Source organism: Diadema setosum, chromosome 10 (genome assembly GCF_964275005.1).
Source record: "Diadema setosum chromosome 10, eeDiaSeto1, whole genome shotgun sequence".
NCBI classification, from domain to species: Eukaryota; Metazoa; Echinodermata; class Echinoidea; order Diadematoida; family Diadematidae; genus Diadema; species Diadema setosum.
The window spans coordinates 35,982,985-36,002,283 of NC_092694.1; the positions used below are offsets into that span (position 1 = coordinate 35,982,985).

General features: G+C 40.1%; 1 protein-coding gene across 4 annotated transcripts in view; it reads right to left on the minus strand.

Moving 5' to 3' along the window:
• Positions 1 to 3,635: 3,635 nt before the first annotated feature.
• The window catches only part of LOC140234138 (uncharacterized), a 156,183-nt gene continuing 140,519 nt past the window's right edge, over positions 3,636 to 19,299 (minus strand). For all 4 annotated transcript variants that reach the window (XM_072314210.1, XM_072314213.1, XM_072314212.1 and 1 more), the window contains 2 exons: positions 6,810 to 6,913; positions 3,636 to 5,443 (listed from right to left, as the gene is read on the minus strand). In XM_072314210.1, the coding sequence (XP_072170311.1) occupies positions 3,683 to 5,443; positions 6,810 to 6,913 (1,865 nt within the window). In that variant the 3' untranslated portion in view covers positions 3,636 to 3,682. The remainder of the gene's footprint in view (positions 5,444 to 6,809; positions 6,914 to 19,299) is intronic.

Genomic DNA, 19,299 nt, shown 5'->3' on the forward strand with positions numbered 1-19,299 from the left:
ATGTGACATTGTTTAAGAGAGTTACAGAGAGTTTATCAGTTGCTTGGTGTTATGTAAATAAATTATGACCTCATCTATAGACTTTAAAACATCTAATTCATAAGCTGCAAGACTTAATAAGCTGCTCTATGAAACATTAACAAAAGAAAGTGTCGGTGATAACGTAACAAACTTAGAAGTGAATGCTTTAAAAAAACACAGAGCAATTAAATGATATTTACAACATACTTTGCCTAAAGTAGACTTATCGCAGAGTTATTGCAAATATCCATTTGCTAATTGAGGTAACAGGCTGATTTTTTTGTCTAAAAATCAAAAGAACTGTTGCTTTTTGCAGCAACTTGGCACTGAGTTGGTAATAGCAGAAACCATAACATTTTGATCTACAAATGTCCCTTTACTTAGCGTAAGTAGCGGGTAATCCTTCATTTATTCTTGGTTACCTTTATCCCTAGCTTGCCTTGCATTCACCTTGACCTTGGTACAGGTCTATCTTTAACTGGCACATGTCTACCTTACTTCAGTACACCTTTATTCTATCTCAATACACCAGGGTTCTAGCTTGGTGCACCTTTAGTCAACCTCGGTAGACCTTTATTCTATATCAGGACACCAGGGTTCTAGCTTGGTGCACCTTTAGTCAACTTCGGTAGACCTTTATTCTATATCAGTACACCAGGGTTCTAGCTTGGTGCACCTTTAGTCAACCTCGGTAGACCTTTATTCTATATCAGAACACCAGGGTTCTAGCTTGGTGCACCTTCAGTCAACCTCGGTACACCTTTAGTCTGCTGTGTGATACCTTCATTCTCCCTTAGCGCACCTTTATTCTATCTCGATACACCCATGTTTTCTCTCTCTGGGCTGGATTGAGTAGAAGATAATGGTACTCCTCTACCTGAAGCTCCCTCATTATTGTGATATACATCTGATTTATAGAATAAAAAACCTCTAGTGGTGCAAAATGCATCAAATGTGACATGAATCTGCTTTCTTGTCATTTGTTCCTCTAACTTGGTTGAAACAAAACTGGTCAGTGTCTGCAAGCCTGCTGTACGGGAGTTTACAGTATAGTCATATTCTATTTGCATTGCCATAATACGCTACTGACTAGACACGGAAAACGTTAAACACTCTAGCACTCGGTTAACATGCCAGTCTTAATATACACTGTTAGGGAACACTCAATCTCGTGACATATACACACGAGCATGGGTTTTTTCCATGGTTATCGCAAAACGTGACCACTCGACGATAGCTATATATATATATATGTATATGTATCATACCATATGTATGTGACTATATGTACACTATTAAACGACCAACAAAGCTAATTGTTACATCATAGATCAGAGACAGATCGTCATACTTTGGAATTCATAGTCAGGCTCGCAGAACTCGTACGACAAGCCGGTGAGATGCTAGGGTGATCACTGGTTAGCAAAAGAATACACTGGCACAAATTAGTGTAGTCTCAATCAAGACACTTGTAAAATTTCACAAAGGAGAAAAAAAAAAGAACAAAAAACACAAATAAAAGGCAAACCTAACATACGTTGTGTTTTAACCAATGTCGTTAGACATACGGTACCAACATTTCTCCACGAATGTGAAACAGAAATGCCGACATTAAACAACAATTCAGATGTGAAGAGTACTGTGTTAAAAAAATAATCACCTGATTTTGAGATATGTCACCAAGTTGTGGTGAGATACAAATATAATATCTCAATGCCATGGTTTATTGCAAAGGAAAAAAAAAATACTGAGTTCGAACATGTGCATAATTTTGTCTAACACATTTGCATAAGTACAAAAAAAAAATAACTGATGAAAATTTCATAAAAACATACTTCAACATTTCGTTTTGCATATTGTGAAACAAAGATGATGACAGGACAATACATTTCATCATTGTTACAAATGCCATCTACTGCTCTGAACGTATAAACATAAAAAATACACATCTGTGATTAAAAAACAGAACAAAAACACAACCAACCAAAGATCGATGAAAGTAAAAAATCAAATCAAGAGAAAGACTGTTTTAGTAGAGGTAAAAAACATGTGCCAAAATTGTAATACAAACCAGCTTGTTATTCCATATCTCATATCACCCAAGTAACACATGGATTCCGCTGTAGGTTTCTGAACTTAGCTGTTTCGATCCCACGACAAGGTAGAAAGGGTGTAAAAGCTGTGCATTTGTCCAAGAAATGGAGTTCTCTACCACTGTTTGTGTGGAGATCCTTCATTACTGGGGCTTACTCACTGCACCCGGGTACAATTTGTGCATGTAAATGATGGAAACATTGGTCAGAATAATGTGGGGTGACAACTGCATTAAATATCACAAATTCTATTGAGAAACCAAGTATCCCCTTCATGAATTTCATACAAACAATGGCAAAATAAAGGTAAGGGCCTGTCGGCAACCAAAGTATATGTCAAGCATTTACTGTGAAAGATTTAGATGATCTTACATAACTAGCCATGTAATACGTTTTCAATAATCTGTCCATCAAGAAGGAAATTACCACAAGAGGGTGCTATGCACTGGCAACGGCATTAATGAAAGGGTCCCCAATATGGTCAAATGCACACCTTCCTTGCCCACTCACGGCCACATCAAGGTAGTGGAGACTGAGTTAACTTGATTGCACTATTCAAGTGAGGCCAACTGAGGGTAGGTTTGATCTCTATTCTGGTGAGAGAAACTTCTTTGGGGCAGTCATGGTTTAATAATCATCAATCATAGGGTAGCACAAATGCAACGCTTCCCACACGTGCAACATCAGCTAGGATATACTGTCACTTAGACACTTAGTTACTGTATCTTTCATGTAAGTCGGGGGGAAAATTGATCTCATTTTATACATAGATTATCTGAAACTGACAAAGTACACCAGATACTCGAGAGAGACCTTTTCGACAATGCGTCCCGCTGCGGTGGAGAGGACCGTCCTGTTCCGTCTTTCGTCGTGTAGTCGCCGGCACGTTGCCTTCAAGTCTTAAATATCAACACCAAATATATACACACTCCTGGCAGATAATCTTAGGAATACAAGATATGCGGTGTACATTAGGATGGCTGGGCACACGTGTGCTCTCGACTACAGTCATTTCACGGATCACAATTTAACCTTTTGCACGTACACGCTCTTTAATCACGCTCCATTGAACTGGAGCATGGAGGTGCACCTGTGCCTTTAATGCTCTCCTATGATTTCTCTGGACTCCTCGTTCCGGGACGCCTTGTAACCATGGATACAATGCAATTGATGGGAGGGACGACAGCCTCAGAGATTATTTGAGATGGTTTTAACGTTCACGAGGAGGGGATTTAACGTTCACTCTCGACAAAAGAACTTTCAAGGTCTGTTACTTTAATCTGACGATAACTGACATTAGGATAAGAGTTTTTATAAATACTTCATGTAGTTAATGATACCCATTAAAGTGATCTGAGCACAACTAGACCTGTAAGCCTGATTGCAACGCAGCTTTAACATATGACCAGGAATGATATTGTCTAAATTGATACATTTTACTATCCCCTCCACATATGGACGCATTGCCTACTTCAAAGACCAAAGCTTCAATTCTTTACAGCTTGCCAGTGAGTGGTGGGATGAGTGGGTCTGTAATTGGACACTTTTGTATTTAGGTACAGGAGTCTTCACTGGAAGGCCTGGTGAAATCTTGGTAAGGAGTGCATCCCAGAGAAGGGCACCTGGGTCGGGCCCATGTGCTGCATTTGTAAATGGTTCATATGGTTGTCCATGGGGGCAGGATTGAGCACTCCTGTCTGGTCTGGAGTGTGCATCCCTGGTTGAGGTAGTTGAGTTTGGGGGATGTTGAGGGGTGACTGGGGAAGGGTTGCTGGGGGCGTGTTAGGAGGGAGCGACATTGGTGGGGAGGTTGGTGTGGGTGGGGCAGCCGGTGCCAGTGGTTGTTGCTGCATGTTGTTGAGTGGGAGGAACCCCAAGAGCTGGCCCAGGTCCACCCCACCTGGTCCCAGTGTATCCTGCATCATTTGACCCCGCCCGACACTGCAGGTGTCCAGTCCACCAATGTCCATGGGGTCATTCATCTTATGCACTTCGTTCTTGATTGTAACTTTGGGCGGTATCTGGGACTTGAACCGTGGCACCGGCGGTATCTTCAGCAGCTCGGTGAACTGCTGTGGTTGCGACATGGTGCACGGCGGTGGTGGGAGTGTCGCTGCAGATTGCAGCTGGGGCACCGCCTGCTGCATGGGGTGCATGAACTGCTGCTGGTGCTGTGGCGCCATCGGTGACATCTGCTGGTGATGATGGTGGTGGGAAAGCTGCTGTTGCTGGTGGTGTGCATGTTGCTGCAGGTGGTGAGGATGTTGCAGCTGGTGGTGTTGCTGCTCCTGAAGGTGCTGCATCCCCAGCATGTGCTGCACCGTGGTGACCCCTACCGCCTGTAACTGTTCCCCTAATCGTACCCGTAATTCCATATCGTCCTCCTTATGGCTCTTGCGTGTGTGCCGCACCAAGTGGTCCTTGCGGCCAAACCTCTGTCCACACGTTTGACACAAGAAGTCTTTTCTACCCGTATGCACTACCATGTGTCGACGCACATCCTTGCGCGTGTAAAACCTCCTGTCACAATGTTCACACTGATGCTTCTTCTCCTTCACACCCGTCGATTTCCCTGAATGAAGTTTCAAGTGCTGCAGCAGTGTTTCCGTGCTCTCAAAGTCCTTTTCGCACAGCTTGCAGACCAGTTCACCAGACGCCGCCGCGTGCAGCGCGAGATGCTTCTTGTAGCCCGGCTTGGTGCTGTAGACCTTGCCACACTCCCCGCACCGGAAGGCCTCCTTGTTGGGGTCGTGGGTCTGAAGGTGGTTCTTCAGATGATCCTTGCGGTGGAATTTCTTGTTGCAATACGTGCAGCTGTGCATCTTGTTGGGCGAGTGCGTTGCCATGTGTCTCAAAAGCTTGTACTTGGAAATGAACGCCTTGACGCAGCCGGTGTGTGAGCAGACAAAGGGGCGTTCCCCCGTGTGCATATACGTGTGCGTCTTTAGCTTCTCGGCATTCACGAACACCTTGGGGCACTCGGCACAGCTGTACGTCTTGGGCTCCTTCTTTGCCCGACCCCTTCTCGGTTTACCCGTTTTGCTCTCCTTCTCCAATTTTATGGCTGGGGTGTCCTCCTCCTTTCCGCCGTGGTTGCTGGCAACGATCAGACCTTCGGCGGTGGGGGCGGCGGTGGCGGCGAATGAGTTGTGGTTGTCGCCCAATTTCAGCTTGGGCTTGCGGCCGCGCTTGGCCCGCTTGTTCTCGCAGGGGTGCGACTCGAGTTGTGCGAATGTGCTGAAAACCTCACTGCAGTTGGAGCATTTCCAGGGTTCTGCGGAGGGACTACTGTTGTTGTTGTTGTCACTACACTGGTAACTTGTGCTGGCCTGGATAGTGATACAATGTGGAGTAAAATACATATTTATTAGACCATCCTCATGGTTACATTTGTTTTTTTTGTTTTGTTTTTTGTTTCTCTCAAATACAATTTTCAATTTAACAAAAGTCATCACAGAAATATTTGTGAATATGCATATTGGTTACTGTAATAATACATGCTATTTAAATACAAACATCTAAAAAATTGAATTTGTAGAATAATGAAGATTTCATAAAAATTGGACCCAAAATAAGAGACTGATATGCTATTTTAATAAAAATGAATATGCTTTCCCAAAACTGTGATGCTACAGCTGTAGTAGCAAACCCCAAAATAAAAAATTGGAAAAGTGGGAATGAGGTTGTGATATAATGGCCTCAAAAGTTGTCTTTTTTTGACATACACTAAACTCTTTATCAAATTTCCTATTCTACTGACATTAATGAGACATTGACACCACAGTTACACATATGTAGCTTAAAGACTTCTAACAATGGAATGTATCAATCACACAAAGAGAGAGAGAGAGAGAGAGAGAGAGAGAGAGAAATCCTGTTTCTAGAAGCAAACATCACCCATGCCCGAAAATCTATTTACTCGGAAGGAAAATCACCACACACCCAATACATGAAATCTAGATTAATTGAATTCTTTTTATATCATTCCCTTCAGAATTAATGCAAATTTGATGAACATAATACATTTGTGCAGTATGTCCTGAAGACTGACTCAACTATGAATACTTAAAGCTAAAGGCCCAAGACAACAACAATAACAATATACCAATGTCATTACCACTGACAACTTCACTGTGTATGATGTCAATGGCAATCATGAATTGCAAGGCTGTGGGGGTAAGTATCAGAATGAAGAAAGATAATAGTCACAACTAGAAAATCACTCTGAGAGTGCAGACTATAATGCAGGTAATTTCCACCCATACATGCATGCTGAAAATCGTCCAATTTGCCAATACAGAAGCCTTTTCTTTACATCATCAGATTCCAGCTGCATGGCGCCTCACCCAAGCAGAGCATGTGTTTTAGAGCGCGTAACTATGCAAACCTCAAATATGCGCAGCTTGAATTCCCAAGTTCATTGTCCCTATTTGCCAAAAGATCAAAAATTCATAAAAATTCACAAGAATTCCCTGATCACTACCAAAATTGAATCATCTCTTCCTCGTGTCATTACCAGATTTTCTTTTACCAAAATTGAATCATCTCTTCCTTGTGTCATTACCAGATTTTCATCTAAATCCATTCCCAACTTTCTGACTTTTTTTGCAAACAGACAAACAAACAAACCAACGCCGACAAATATTTGGCGGAGGTACATGTAACAAGAAGGAAACACAAGAAGAAGACACTTACCTCTCCGTGCTCTTGGCGTGAATTCAAAGTCGTGAAGAATGAATCGGCTGCTTGCTCATGCTTGAATGGTGGTGAGGGGATGGACAGATTGGTCATTTGCTCATCTGGGCAGGAAGAGAAGTTTGAGTTTAGTGGCGTTAGTATCAGGTTGACAGAGAAGATGACCATTTTCACACAGAGTTCCGTAATGAATCCACCAGTCCCCTACTGCTCACAGTATCCATCTTTCATAAGATCTGGTTCTTAAAACCGTCTCATACTCCGCTCATGACGCAGACATTGGCTGGCACTTTGGCAACGAGCCGAGATCAATGGAAATCATTGCGGCGTAGAGTTAAGATAATTCCAATAATATGCATTTGCAGCATGTTTTTGTGTGTGCATTTGTGTTGCTGTAAGCAATGACTCACACACACTCCTCCCCCCCCCAAAAAAAAAAAAATGGTGAAACTCTACTCAGTACTTATACAATTCATGTGCGCAAATCACAAGCGATTATGAAAATATTTTCATCAACACCAGCTAGCAATATTAATCAAGAACACATGTGCCCTACAAAGCAGTCCACGGATTAAATGTAGGCACGGGGCTACTGGGGGTACGATGAAGGCGCAGTGCATACACCCTGCTTTAGCGGTCCGTTAGGATTGCCAGCACCAGAGTCGGGAAGAGAGTAATCGCAGCGGAGTATTATGTAATCACAGGAAGTGTGCAACAAAGAAGTTCATCTTATCTCCCAGGGGACAAGAATGAACAGGTGTGAACAGGTGGTAGCCTCCACCCCCCCCCCCATCCCCCCTACCACACCCCCTCCCCCATGAGTTGGGAAAGGGGGGCTGACAATAAGGGGTGCGGCAGCTTCTGACCAGTAACCAGAGTGCTGTGTTCAGTGTGTAGTGAGCACTCCCTTTAACACCTTTCCCCATACTGGGGTTGGGATATAGCAAATGGGGACAACCGTTTGGTGCCTATTAACGAGAATGTGACAGACACATCTGAATGGGGGGAAGGGGGGGGGGGAGGGGAAGTGGCAAGTACATGAATGTTTTGTGGAGGCCCGCTGTCATTAACTAATTAGAGCGAGGTGACAACAACTTGTGTAGGGGTCCAATCAAATTAAATTGGAGGGGCACAAGACTATCCACTGGTGATAGAAGAATCTATTGAAACATGTTTCCATACATATACGAGAGATGCATAAATAGACACTGGGAAGATGTCTGATGCTAGTGGTAGGTACTACGACATGTGCACAGTACGGAAAAGTGACTAGAATCAGCACAATTGAATTATTTCTACAGATAACACACACTAAAAAAAGAAGTTCTATGACAGTTGTCCTTTTTGAATGAAAAATCTCACTGCGATGTATGGAAAAATGTCAGGGACAGTTCAGTCTTGTTCTCGCATAAATATCATACAAATTTGTTATGAATGTCAATCTACATGTACACTGTGACAAGGGCCTTTTTGTATAATAAATGTATACACCAAAATGTTGCCTTAACATTGCATGAATGCTTTTCTGACTGTAGATTACAGAGAAATATTCATGATAATTATTGACTTTTAGAGGGGGAAATAAAAGGTTTTGACTGCACACTGGAAGCCAGAATTTCACCTACATGTAGCTACACGGTGTAGACGAGATTGAAAATAGGAATATCCTAGAAAAGGCCCATCACACGAAAGAATTATTCTTTTGGTGGATTGTGATACAAAATAGACTTTTATTTGTTGTTATTCACATACTGTACATCAATGAAAAAAGAAAATAGATAAATCACTTTACAGCCTGTAAAGCATTTTAAATCTATAAACTGTGGATGTATTAATATGTATTGAAGTACCCTCACCATGGGCTTAGTGTGGCAAGTTGAACCATTTGGTAAAAAAAAAAAATGATTTTGTTTTCATGTGCCATTCATACACACTGTGCTTGGCCTCAAAACTTAAGATAAACCAACTTTTGCATCGTGATGCAGATCACAACAACAAGTGACATTTTGGTATCCATACATAAGATTTAAGTATAAGTGTTTGTATCGCATTGCAAAAGTTGATTTTTGAAAGCCGTTTCGTTCAGACCCTTTTCATGTACTTTTTTCACACTGTTATAGAATCACACACAACTTTTTTGTCGAGATCCCCCTTGCACTGAAAAACAAAACTAAACAAACAAACAACCATACTACAATTAACAGTGATAATCTTTGGTCACTTGGCATCTACTACGTAGTACTGTAAAAGTGGATATTTTTGGGTGACTAATTTTTTGCGCTTGGCCAGGTAAGAAGAGTTTCGCATGTTTTTAATTCCGCGGAAATGGGATATAAAGTACAGGAGCATATGGCAAGCAAAAATATTCACATGCTTTTTTTTTTTTCGCGCTAGTTTCTGGTTGCGCGGAATGTGTGACAATTTCAACACTGCGAAAAGGTCTATTTTTACAGTATCCCATCTCACAGTCATGCCATTTATTACCACTCCCAACGGGATTGAATGTCATGATGTCTAGAGTTATGAGCCCCCTGAGAGGCAAAGGGCGCCATCTTGAGTTCAGATGAGACCTGAACTCAGTTTGAAAGGGGGGGGGGGGGGGGGGGAGACAGAGAGAGAGGGAAAATCAATACCTTAAGTGGTGATTTACATTCCTATGATCAGCTTTGTGGATTAAACCCCTTCTCTACGTACCAGCCATGTACATGTATGTAGGGGAGCAAATTGATGTTCGAGTGACAGCGCTCGCAATGTTTCCAGTCGGTAATTCCCGCGGAAATCGTCCTTAACCTTCCCCGTCGTCCACTTCACAAGAAATCCATCTCCCTCAATTTGGACTCAAAATGCCGCATGCGGCCTTCTTCCTTTTTTTTTTTCTGCAGCTCCATCACGATGAACGCTGACACTGTCTTGCGCCCCACTTCGCCTTCTCCTTGCCGCCTTGTCTCCCGACATCGTAAAATCTCTTACATGTAGATTATTCAAATAAGACCACATCATAAATATGACGTTTGCCAATTTTTAATCTTAGACGGAAAGGTTAGGATGGTTACCACTTTGCATGATAACGTCGTGAATGTGATATTCTTATCGAACGATGATACCTGTATTCTGTATTCATTTAACACTCTTTGCTGTGCCGGATATCACTCACAAATATCTCTTTTTTTTTTCAGATGATAAAAAACAAAATAAAATTTTTGCCATACTCGTCTATCATCATGTTGGCGATAAAAAAAGATTCAATCATTTGTTGAAAGGAGTAGATTTTCAATGAATCTTTCCACAGGGGTGTCTTAGGAATCCACAGGTATTATTTTTTTTCCATTTTTGACACAACAAACATGTTTCTCTTTCAACTTTGATCATTAAATGCTAAGATCCTCTTTAGACAATTGTTTTAGGCCTGTGATATATATCCTAGACCCATACTGATAATTATCTGTATTTCATAATGATTTAACCGTTCATCGCATGGACTAGATCCTGCAAATTAGCATCCATATGAATTAAGTATGGCAGTGAAATCTGTCAGTCACCACTGCTGTGTTTCATCAAGGGTAGCTCTGCAAATCTCTGTTAAGAAAACTCTTCCTTTCTAGGATCTTGATTTAGATGTGAGAGTGTGGGACTGCTGTTTTCTTGTTGTTGTTTACTAGAGTCATGTGATCAAAGCTAAATCTTCCCACCTGTGACACGTCCCATACATGGGTCACAGTGCATGTACCATTCCCGAGGATCCCTGGCACAATTACTGGACACTGGCTGTGACATAACTCTCATCGTGACAGGGAGCATAAAGCTGCACACTACTCATGATGAGATATGTGTACGAGAAGATAGATGAAGAAATATATATAAGCACTGAACTGATCAGTATTTTAGTAGCAGCCATGACAAAAGAAATCACGGGCTTACAATTTGTACATACTTGGGCAGGATTCGAACCTAAGACCTCCTGATCTTTGGGCAGGCATCTATTGCAACACTTGTGGGAAACTGTTCCACTTCCAGTTACCATGGTAACACCTCTAAACCAACCAAGTGGCTCGAAGCATAATACAAGTGTATTGATGTTCTTGCTATTGGATCTTGTGGTGATTTTGTCTGGAAATATCTGCAAATCTCTCAAAGCGAACATGGGAAAGCACAAACATGCACATCCTCAACATTGAATGCAAGGATCAAGAGTGCATATAAAACACAAAGCAATTTATACAAAGCCCAGTAAGGCAGAATCATAATTCCTTTCATGTATATAACCTGTTGCCTACGATAGCCTCAACCCCCCCCCCCCCCCATAAACTTTGTACATGACAGCATAGGCTCCAACAGAGAAAGGCTTAATCTGTGAATGTGAATGGGATCTTTCATAGAGACCATCGGGCATGTTGAGTGACATTAGCGTCAACTGCCACACGCTTTTGCGCAACCAACACCAGCTGGCATCGGAGGAAACCGCAGAAAGACAATAGTTTGCCGCTCCCTCATTTCATAATGCGGAAAAAAAAAGAGACAAAAAGATTGATGTAGATTGTGAATAATAGGATGATTTTCCACGACTCTGCTCTCACAGGGGACTGAGTTCGAATCTTTCTTACTTCTCCATCATTTTTGCACTCTCTCCATAGAGATTCTGTCAATCGTTGCCAATTTGGGCTCCCGATAACATCGCCGGGCCGGAGCGACGTGCGCAGCAGACAAGAGCGTAAATTTGTCAGCGGCGAGGACTGGCGGAGGTTTTCCAAAGCCTCGTCGAGAGCCGCGAGGAAATCAAACTGATTGGGGAGCACTTAGCGCGAGGAAATGGGATAATACGAGGTATTGACACTTGCGGTTTAAACTTGGAAGAGAGGGAGCATCTGCGACTACAAGGCCATCACGTGGAGTAATCATCGGGTGCGATATTACGCGGACGCGGCCGAGGCGCTGGCAACGTTATCCCAGTGTGACTTGTTGAATTAAACATCTTGATGCGGTGAAGAATCAAGGCATGTCATGTGTCTCTTCACACCAACTTCTTTGACAGACAGTTGGTCTTAAATAAAGGGAACAAGTGTACTACTCTCCCACATCCTGTAGAAGTTACAAGTAGATTCCTAGAGTGACTACACAATTACAAATATACTTTGAAGAACAAAATATAATCCAGAAGATGATATCAATTATTCATTTGGAATAATAGTAGTGTAACACAGAAAAAATGTCTATAAGAATTCAGACTTTAAAGTATAAAAAAGTTATGATCACTTCAAGAATAGTCGATTGTCAGGTTGAATTAGTTGCGTTACATTTGTGATTATCTGTAAGAACATGCTTTCATTTTTCTTTTTTTCTATTTTGGTCAGCAGATACACATGGAATGGCTGCTGACATAGATAAATGAAGTTTGTGTCAATACTGCATTACTTCAAAAGAGAAACCCAGGCTCCCTACATGTGTAGACTAAACAAAGAATCAGTTAGCCCACAATTCTCAAGTGCCAAACATTCATCAAAGCTTACTTTTTTGATAATGATGCATTCTACTCTGAAGCTGAAGTGACTACTTGTACATTAGTGCACATCTGAAACTGATGCGGCCAGACTCTTTAGTAACGTTTGCTACAGGGAAAGTATCAGCACTGCCTTCTATCTGATGCACACATGCATGCCCTCTGGATGAGGACAGTTGATTTCCGTGGTTATCTAATGCCGGATTATGGCTCCTAGATTCCACATGTGTGTTTACTTACTGACGATCAAGCTGTCGCTCAGCTCTTTATTAATTTATCGTATTCCATTTTCATATTTTGCCTCTGTGATCATGGGATGAGGGGAGTCATAATAGCCGTGATGGCTGGGGGGGGGGGGGGGGGGGGGTTAAAACTCCGTTTCATACATAGTCAAAAAATGATGCTGTGATATGGTAATGGTGGGGGGGGGGGGGTTGCAGGTCTTTTTCACACACACACAACAACTTTATACATGATTACACAGTCATTACTGTGACAACTCATTCTCAGAACCTGTTATATAAGGAGACCGTTGGGACAATTGTTGAAAGGTACCCGCTGGAAATGGAGAGAAAAAGAATATGAATTGTAATTCCAGTTCCACAAGCTGAGTCATGAGAACCAATTTTCCACCTTCTACACCACCTATCTTTCTGTTTATCTTTCTGTTTCTGTCTGTCTTTTTTAGTTTTTTTTTTCTGAGAAAAGTACATAGTATGTCTACCTACCACTCTACCTTATCATCTATCTTTTTTATCTATCTATCTATCTATCTATCTATCTATCTATCTATCTATCTATCTATCTACAGTACATGTATCTATCCATCTATCTATCTATCTATCTATCTATCTATCTATCTATCTATCTACATGTATCTATCCATCTATCTTTCTATCTATCTACCTATCTATCTATCTCCATTGTATCTATCTATCTATCTATCTATCCATCCATCTGTGTATCTGTACAGATTATAACAAGATACATTCCCCCCCCCCCCAAAAAAAAAAAAAAAATCAACATTGTTGCTAATGCAAATGAACATTCCATACAGAAAAGATATTGCGTTGATATTCCGTCTCTATCTGTTCCACCTGATAATCTTGCAAGGCACCACTTCAGCACCTTAAACACAAGGAAGTCTGCTAAGATTGATATTATGCTGAAAATTGTGTGGTTAAAGAGGTAATGTATTATATTTCATATATTTTGTATAATTGTATATTTCATATACATGTAATATATTGATTTGTTGTAATGGTTATTGACGAAAGAATTTGTAATATTGGAAATAAAAATTGATTTGAATTGAACTGGATTAAAAAAAAATGTACAGACTGTATTAAAGAAGTATGTATGGCACAGCCATGTACAAATGTGTAGGTGTCCTACAAATGCAGTATGAAATCAATGTACACATACATTTACAAAAACTAAACTTTGTCTTCTTCTTAACAGTGCAATTCTCCAGGAGTAGAGCATTTGCTTCCATCAGCAACCAAATTCAATGTTAGGGCATAATGCATTAGATTATAGATAACAGAGAATACCTACAACTTGTACTCCTTTCCATGACTACAGTCTAACCCCTCACTAACAAAAATGGTTGCAGTGGTTTAAATTTGTGAATTGATACTACATTTAAAGGATAAATTTATTCAAGCCTGAGAATAATGAAGCCACTAAAGACTTAATTGCTCTTTAAGACCTACTGACATTTGATGATTTTCAAATACATTTTCACTAGGGAAAGCCATAGGTAACCAGCAACCAAACAACCAAAGATATTGCACCATTCTGCCATTTCATTTAGCAGGCGCGAACACAACCTACAAAAATCTGTCTCTGTACTTTTCAATGTAGATACAGTTTAACTGCCAATCTTAAAATTCAGTAGATAGGATTCCCAGGAATAAACGGAAGAAAACATCACAAAAATATGAATCATCACCAACCTCTCAAACAAGCACTTTTAGTCACGTGTACACAAGAATCGGAACACATGATATACTAAAGTTCTTTCCTTAAACTGATGTAAGGTAAATTCCTGTTGAATTACAATTATATTTGCCTCTAGGTCAATTTTATAATCTGATAATCTACAAAGTCAAGAAGATGACCCTGTGGGCAATAATGACTTGAAAAATAATTAAACTACTTGTGAAGAAAAAAGAACAACAAATAACCAATGGGCATAAGCACAAGCTCACAGGAACTTTGAACAAAGCTATAGAAGCTGTTGATATGAAAGAATCACAGAGCTAACTCTGTGGCAGACGTACATGTATGGAGCTGAATATGAAATCTCTTTATCCTGACCTCTAACACACAAATACACACAGTACACAGACATTGTACACACAATAGGTGATGAGCAGTTACAACGAAGATGACACATTCCTGAATTTTGAATCATTTCAGAGTTGCATCCTGTACTTGCACTTTTTATTGGTAGTATTAAACTCCCGCGACCCAGGTCCCAGAGTACGGGGGAGTCGGGAGGTGACTAAGCTCCGTACGTGGTCTGGGCGCAAAGCCGCAGAGAAATGCAAAAGGAAGTAATTGCATAAACAGAGACTGGGAAGAAAAACAGACCTTGTGTACAAACAAGATTCCCAGGTGAGGGTATCAACTTTAAAAGAATCTATCAAACTGCCACAGCTCATTTATGTTTACAAAATGGTTTTCTAGACAGACTGAATTGTACGTATCATGGCTTTGTCTGGTTGACTGTAATAAATGTCTATCATCTTTCAACGATCAGTTCCGATTCTGGACAAACAAGAATGGTACTTACGACCATTTTTCACCTAAAATTTGTCCAACACGAGTAACGAAATGTGATGCAGAAAAAAAAAAAAAAAAAAACAGAAAGACGAATTAGATTAATTTTAGAGCATGAAAAGCAATAAATTATTATTGTTTTTTGTTTTTAAGTCTTGGATTGATAAAGCCATCTGAAAACATATAGTTTGGTTGTTTTCACCATAAATACATTAGGAATGCATCATATTTTTGTTGGTGTTATCGATAGTGCAATTTGGTCTAGCTGTTGGTTTTAACAGATTTCAAATACCAATGAACTTCGCTTGATTAAAGCTCTTTTTTTTTCTCTCTCTGTGAGAGAATAGGTATAGATGAACATTGAACTATATGTAAAGTTGTGATGACCAATCATAAAATATGAGAAAGTGGGTTGGGATGTTCTCAAGAGGTTTAACATTGAATGGAATTGCAAATTTGCAAGATTTTAATAATACTTTTTACTATTAAAAATATGTCTATCATAACAGTATGGAATGATACGTAGAAGTACCATTCACTGGCATCTATCCTGAACTTACACACTTTGGCAATAATTATTTTTCTTTTTCCTAAGGAAACAGAGAGAAGTGATTCCTACGACTGCGCCCTTCTTCACGTCTGCAAACAGGGCTAAAATTACCCACCCAGTACGGGGTGCGAGCAAGCTTGTGATAACAGCATCTCTGCGGAGTGCTCGTTCTTCCCTGGAAAAATGACTAAGATTTGGGTATTTTCACGCCAAAGGAAGCAAACGGTAGATAAGCGAGCATCCAATCGCCTAAATCCCTTCTTAATGTAAGTGACATTGAATTGCCGTGATTCACGCCATGGAAAGCCACGCTAAGCTGCCGAAGCCGCACATCATAAAGGTGACGCTATGAATATACATACGTGAGGGGAAAATTCGACAAAAATAGTGCGGCTCTCGTTAACAGATTTCCCAGACTTTGCTTGCCACAGCAGTGGAAAAGGGAACAATCTGCAAATTTAAGACACTTCAGTGGAGGTTTGAAAGTCTACATGTTCAGCACTGTGATCAATCATAATGCGCTACAAGTATATCTTTCAATACATACTTTGGTTTGAGAAGAGCAGTCACAGTGTACAATAGTTACAATTTTATAAAAATAAAAGAAAACAAACCTAGGCTAATCTACCTTTAGAATTTTGAGAATTCACAGCTGGATATTTCTCCTGTAATTATCTAATCATAAATCTACCAATTCAACTTAATTATTTATCATTCATTCAGTAAATTATTTATTCAAATTTCATTAATCTGTCTTTGCATGTGTGCCTATGCTTTTACTGTAAATCTGTATATTGCACATATCTCATAAAGCAAACTTTTCTCTAGCAGTTGCTGTAAAGAAATCAATTTATAACAAGTACACTGTATGTGATCTTGTAAAAACGTGAGCTTTGATCTTTAGTTGCTCGTGATCTCTCTTCACGTACAATACATTTGATAAGTCTGAAAATTTTTACAATTCCTTATCCACCTGAAGTTTGGGAAGAGAAGATGTCGTTTCATTTAATACAGACATAAACATTAATGAGTTAATTACTAAATCATGATTGAATTATCAAATTATGAAGTTATGTATACGAGCTTTAATAGCAATTCCAACTGGTGAAACTTGGTGTATGGTTGTTGGGCTGCTTGCTTACCCCCCCCCCCCCCCAAAAAAAACAAAAAAAAAAACAAAAAAAAAAACAAAAAAAAAACCCAAAACAAACACAAATATCTGTCAATGTCATTAATAAAAGTATGTGTATAAATGTGTTTATACATGCATTATTTCTTTTTTTCCCAGTTGTAAAAGAGTGAGAATGCATCATACTCCTAGGAATTCTAGGATAATTCCTGTGGGTGGTCAAATATGAGGATTTCTTAATCAGAAAGTTGGGTACCAGACACATTTTACACAGTCCAAGTGGGCCAGAACTGAATCTTGCTCACACTAATGGACCACAAAAAGATGATTCTGATTCTGGTAACTCTTATATGTATCCGTTCATACCCTAAACATCATATATACCACATGCCTCTTGTCTTTTAAGATGACAAATCCTCATCAAAGAAAACCTTTGGCCAAAGACAGAAGACTTGCTGCCTTGTCCAACGGCTTTAGTGTGACAAAGTTCACGGGAACACGCCGACGCATAGGCCTAGATAATAATGTATCATCCCAGGGTTCAATTGTGGTGTGGTTACCACAGCTGTGGCGTGAGCCACGGTGGATCACGATGCGGTCACTTCGAGATCCCCACTTCCTCTTTCGCATCAATGCTTTCAATATGAGATTACCACGATTTTCATCCACATACATGTACCTTGTACATCTGCTACGTATTCCTTTCACTTGCTTGCATGCATAACACGTGTATGTACAACTTATTACCCACGATATAGTGTGCTTACCAAAAAGTCTCTTGTAAAAGCAAAAGGGAGAAAAATAAATTCAGAATGACATTTTCTTTTTCTGCATTCTTCCTGTATTTTGTTCTTCATACTCAATTTCTACTGGGACGTACAGTGTATGCTTTGACAAGCTTGCTTTTAAAGGAAACCCAAACCCAAAGAGAAATGTGGATTGAGTGAAAGCAGCAACATTAGTAGAACATAAGTGAAAGATTTAGGAAAATCGGTTAAATAAAGCAAAAGTTATGAATTTTTAAAGTTTTGGTCTTGGAACCGCTGGATGAGGAGACTACTAGAGGTTGTGGCATCATGTGTGGACAACAATATAAAGAAAATATACAGGGAATTTCATAAAAATGCATTTTTCATGAAAATTACACATTCCATCAACTTGATACTGACATATGTTATTTTTGTGGAATTCCCTCTATATTTTCTTTAAATTGTTATACACACATGACATCATAACCTCTAGTAGTCTCTTCATACAGCAGTTCCTTCACCAAAACTTTAAAAATTCTTAACTTTTGTATCGATTGTCTGATTTTCCTCAAATTTTCCCTGACGTGTTCTACTAATGTTGCTGCTTTCACTCAATCCACATTTCTCTTTGGGTTTTGGTTTCCTTTAAAGTAAGATTAACGTTGCTTAGGTTTAAAACGAGAGATAAAGGAGAGGAAATTATTATAAAAAATGACTGTCATCAGCCATAACTGCCATCATAATGTTAGAAAATACAATGTGTATTAGTGATTGTAGCCACTCATTGTGTGAATAGGCATATTTGCCAGCACATAAGTGTGACTTTATGGCGGGACATGCTGAAGAGGGCTGAAATTCGAGCTCTCCTTTCTACCCTCACCTGCTAACCTCAACCTCATTCACAACTTAATGCATGCAGCAAAACCCCCCAAACCACAGATCTACCTTCCACGTCGTCCGTCGCTACCCGGCGCGCAACTGGCGCAGTCCTTGACTGTGGAAACAGGGACGGGAGCGCACGCATGTGACAGGGAAGGTCGACGGTTGATATTCCTGAAAGTCGCACTACTAGGGAACTCCCCTTCGTGGGAAGATACCCCCCCCCCCCCCACTTCTCCCTGTGACTGTGGACTGACCCCCACTGGCTTGCCATTCATGACTGAGCCAGGAGGGCGGGCCATGCCAGCTGGACCTCGGCCTAAACAAATTGCCGCCCAGAAAGTCTTGGCATTCAGTCAGACTCTAAAGTACATGTATGTTACTATCACATTTCTCCCCAATTCACAACTCCTGTATTTGTTTTTTTCTTTTTTTTCATTCACTATTAAAATTCACCTGCTTCTATGAGCATTAAAGGGCTGGTATATAGTTTTGGTTAAGACAAGGCTTTGGGTTTCCAACTTTCTTTGTGAGATTATGAGAAACATTCTTATTAAATATGACAGAGCATACAATCCTAAGAGGAATTCAAAGTTAATTTGATGAATATTGGGTTTTAAAATGGCTGAGATATCCAAAAACAAAGACATCCCAATAGAATAGAAAGTGGGACTTTTTTATAAGGACTATTTTGTTTTACTTTGTTTTTTGAGATCTCAGCCACTTCAAACCCGCTTTTCATCAAATAAACTATTAATTCCTCTTTGAATTGTATGTTCTTTTACATCATCAGTGGATTCTAATCATCTCGCAAAAAGCTAAATCTGAATCGCCCCCTACTTGTACCTCAACCAAAACTGTACCATCCATTTAAGTGAAAAGGGAATACTACGCACTGCCAA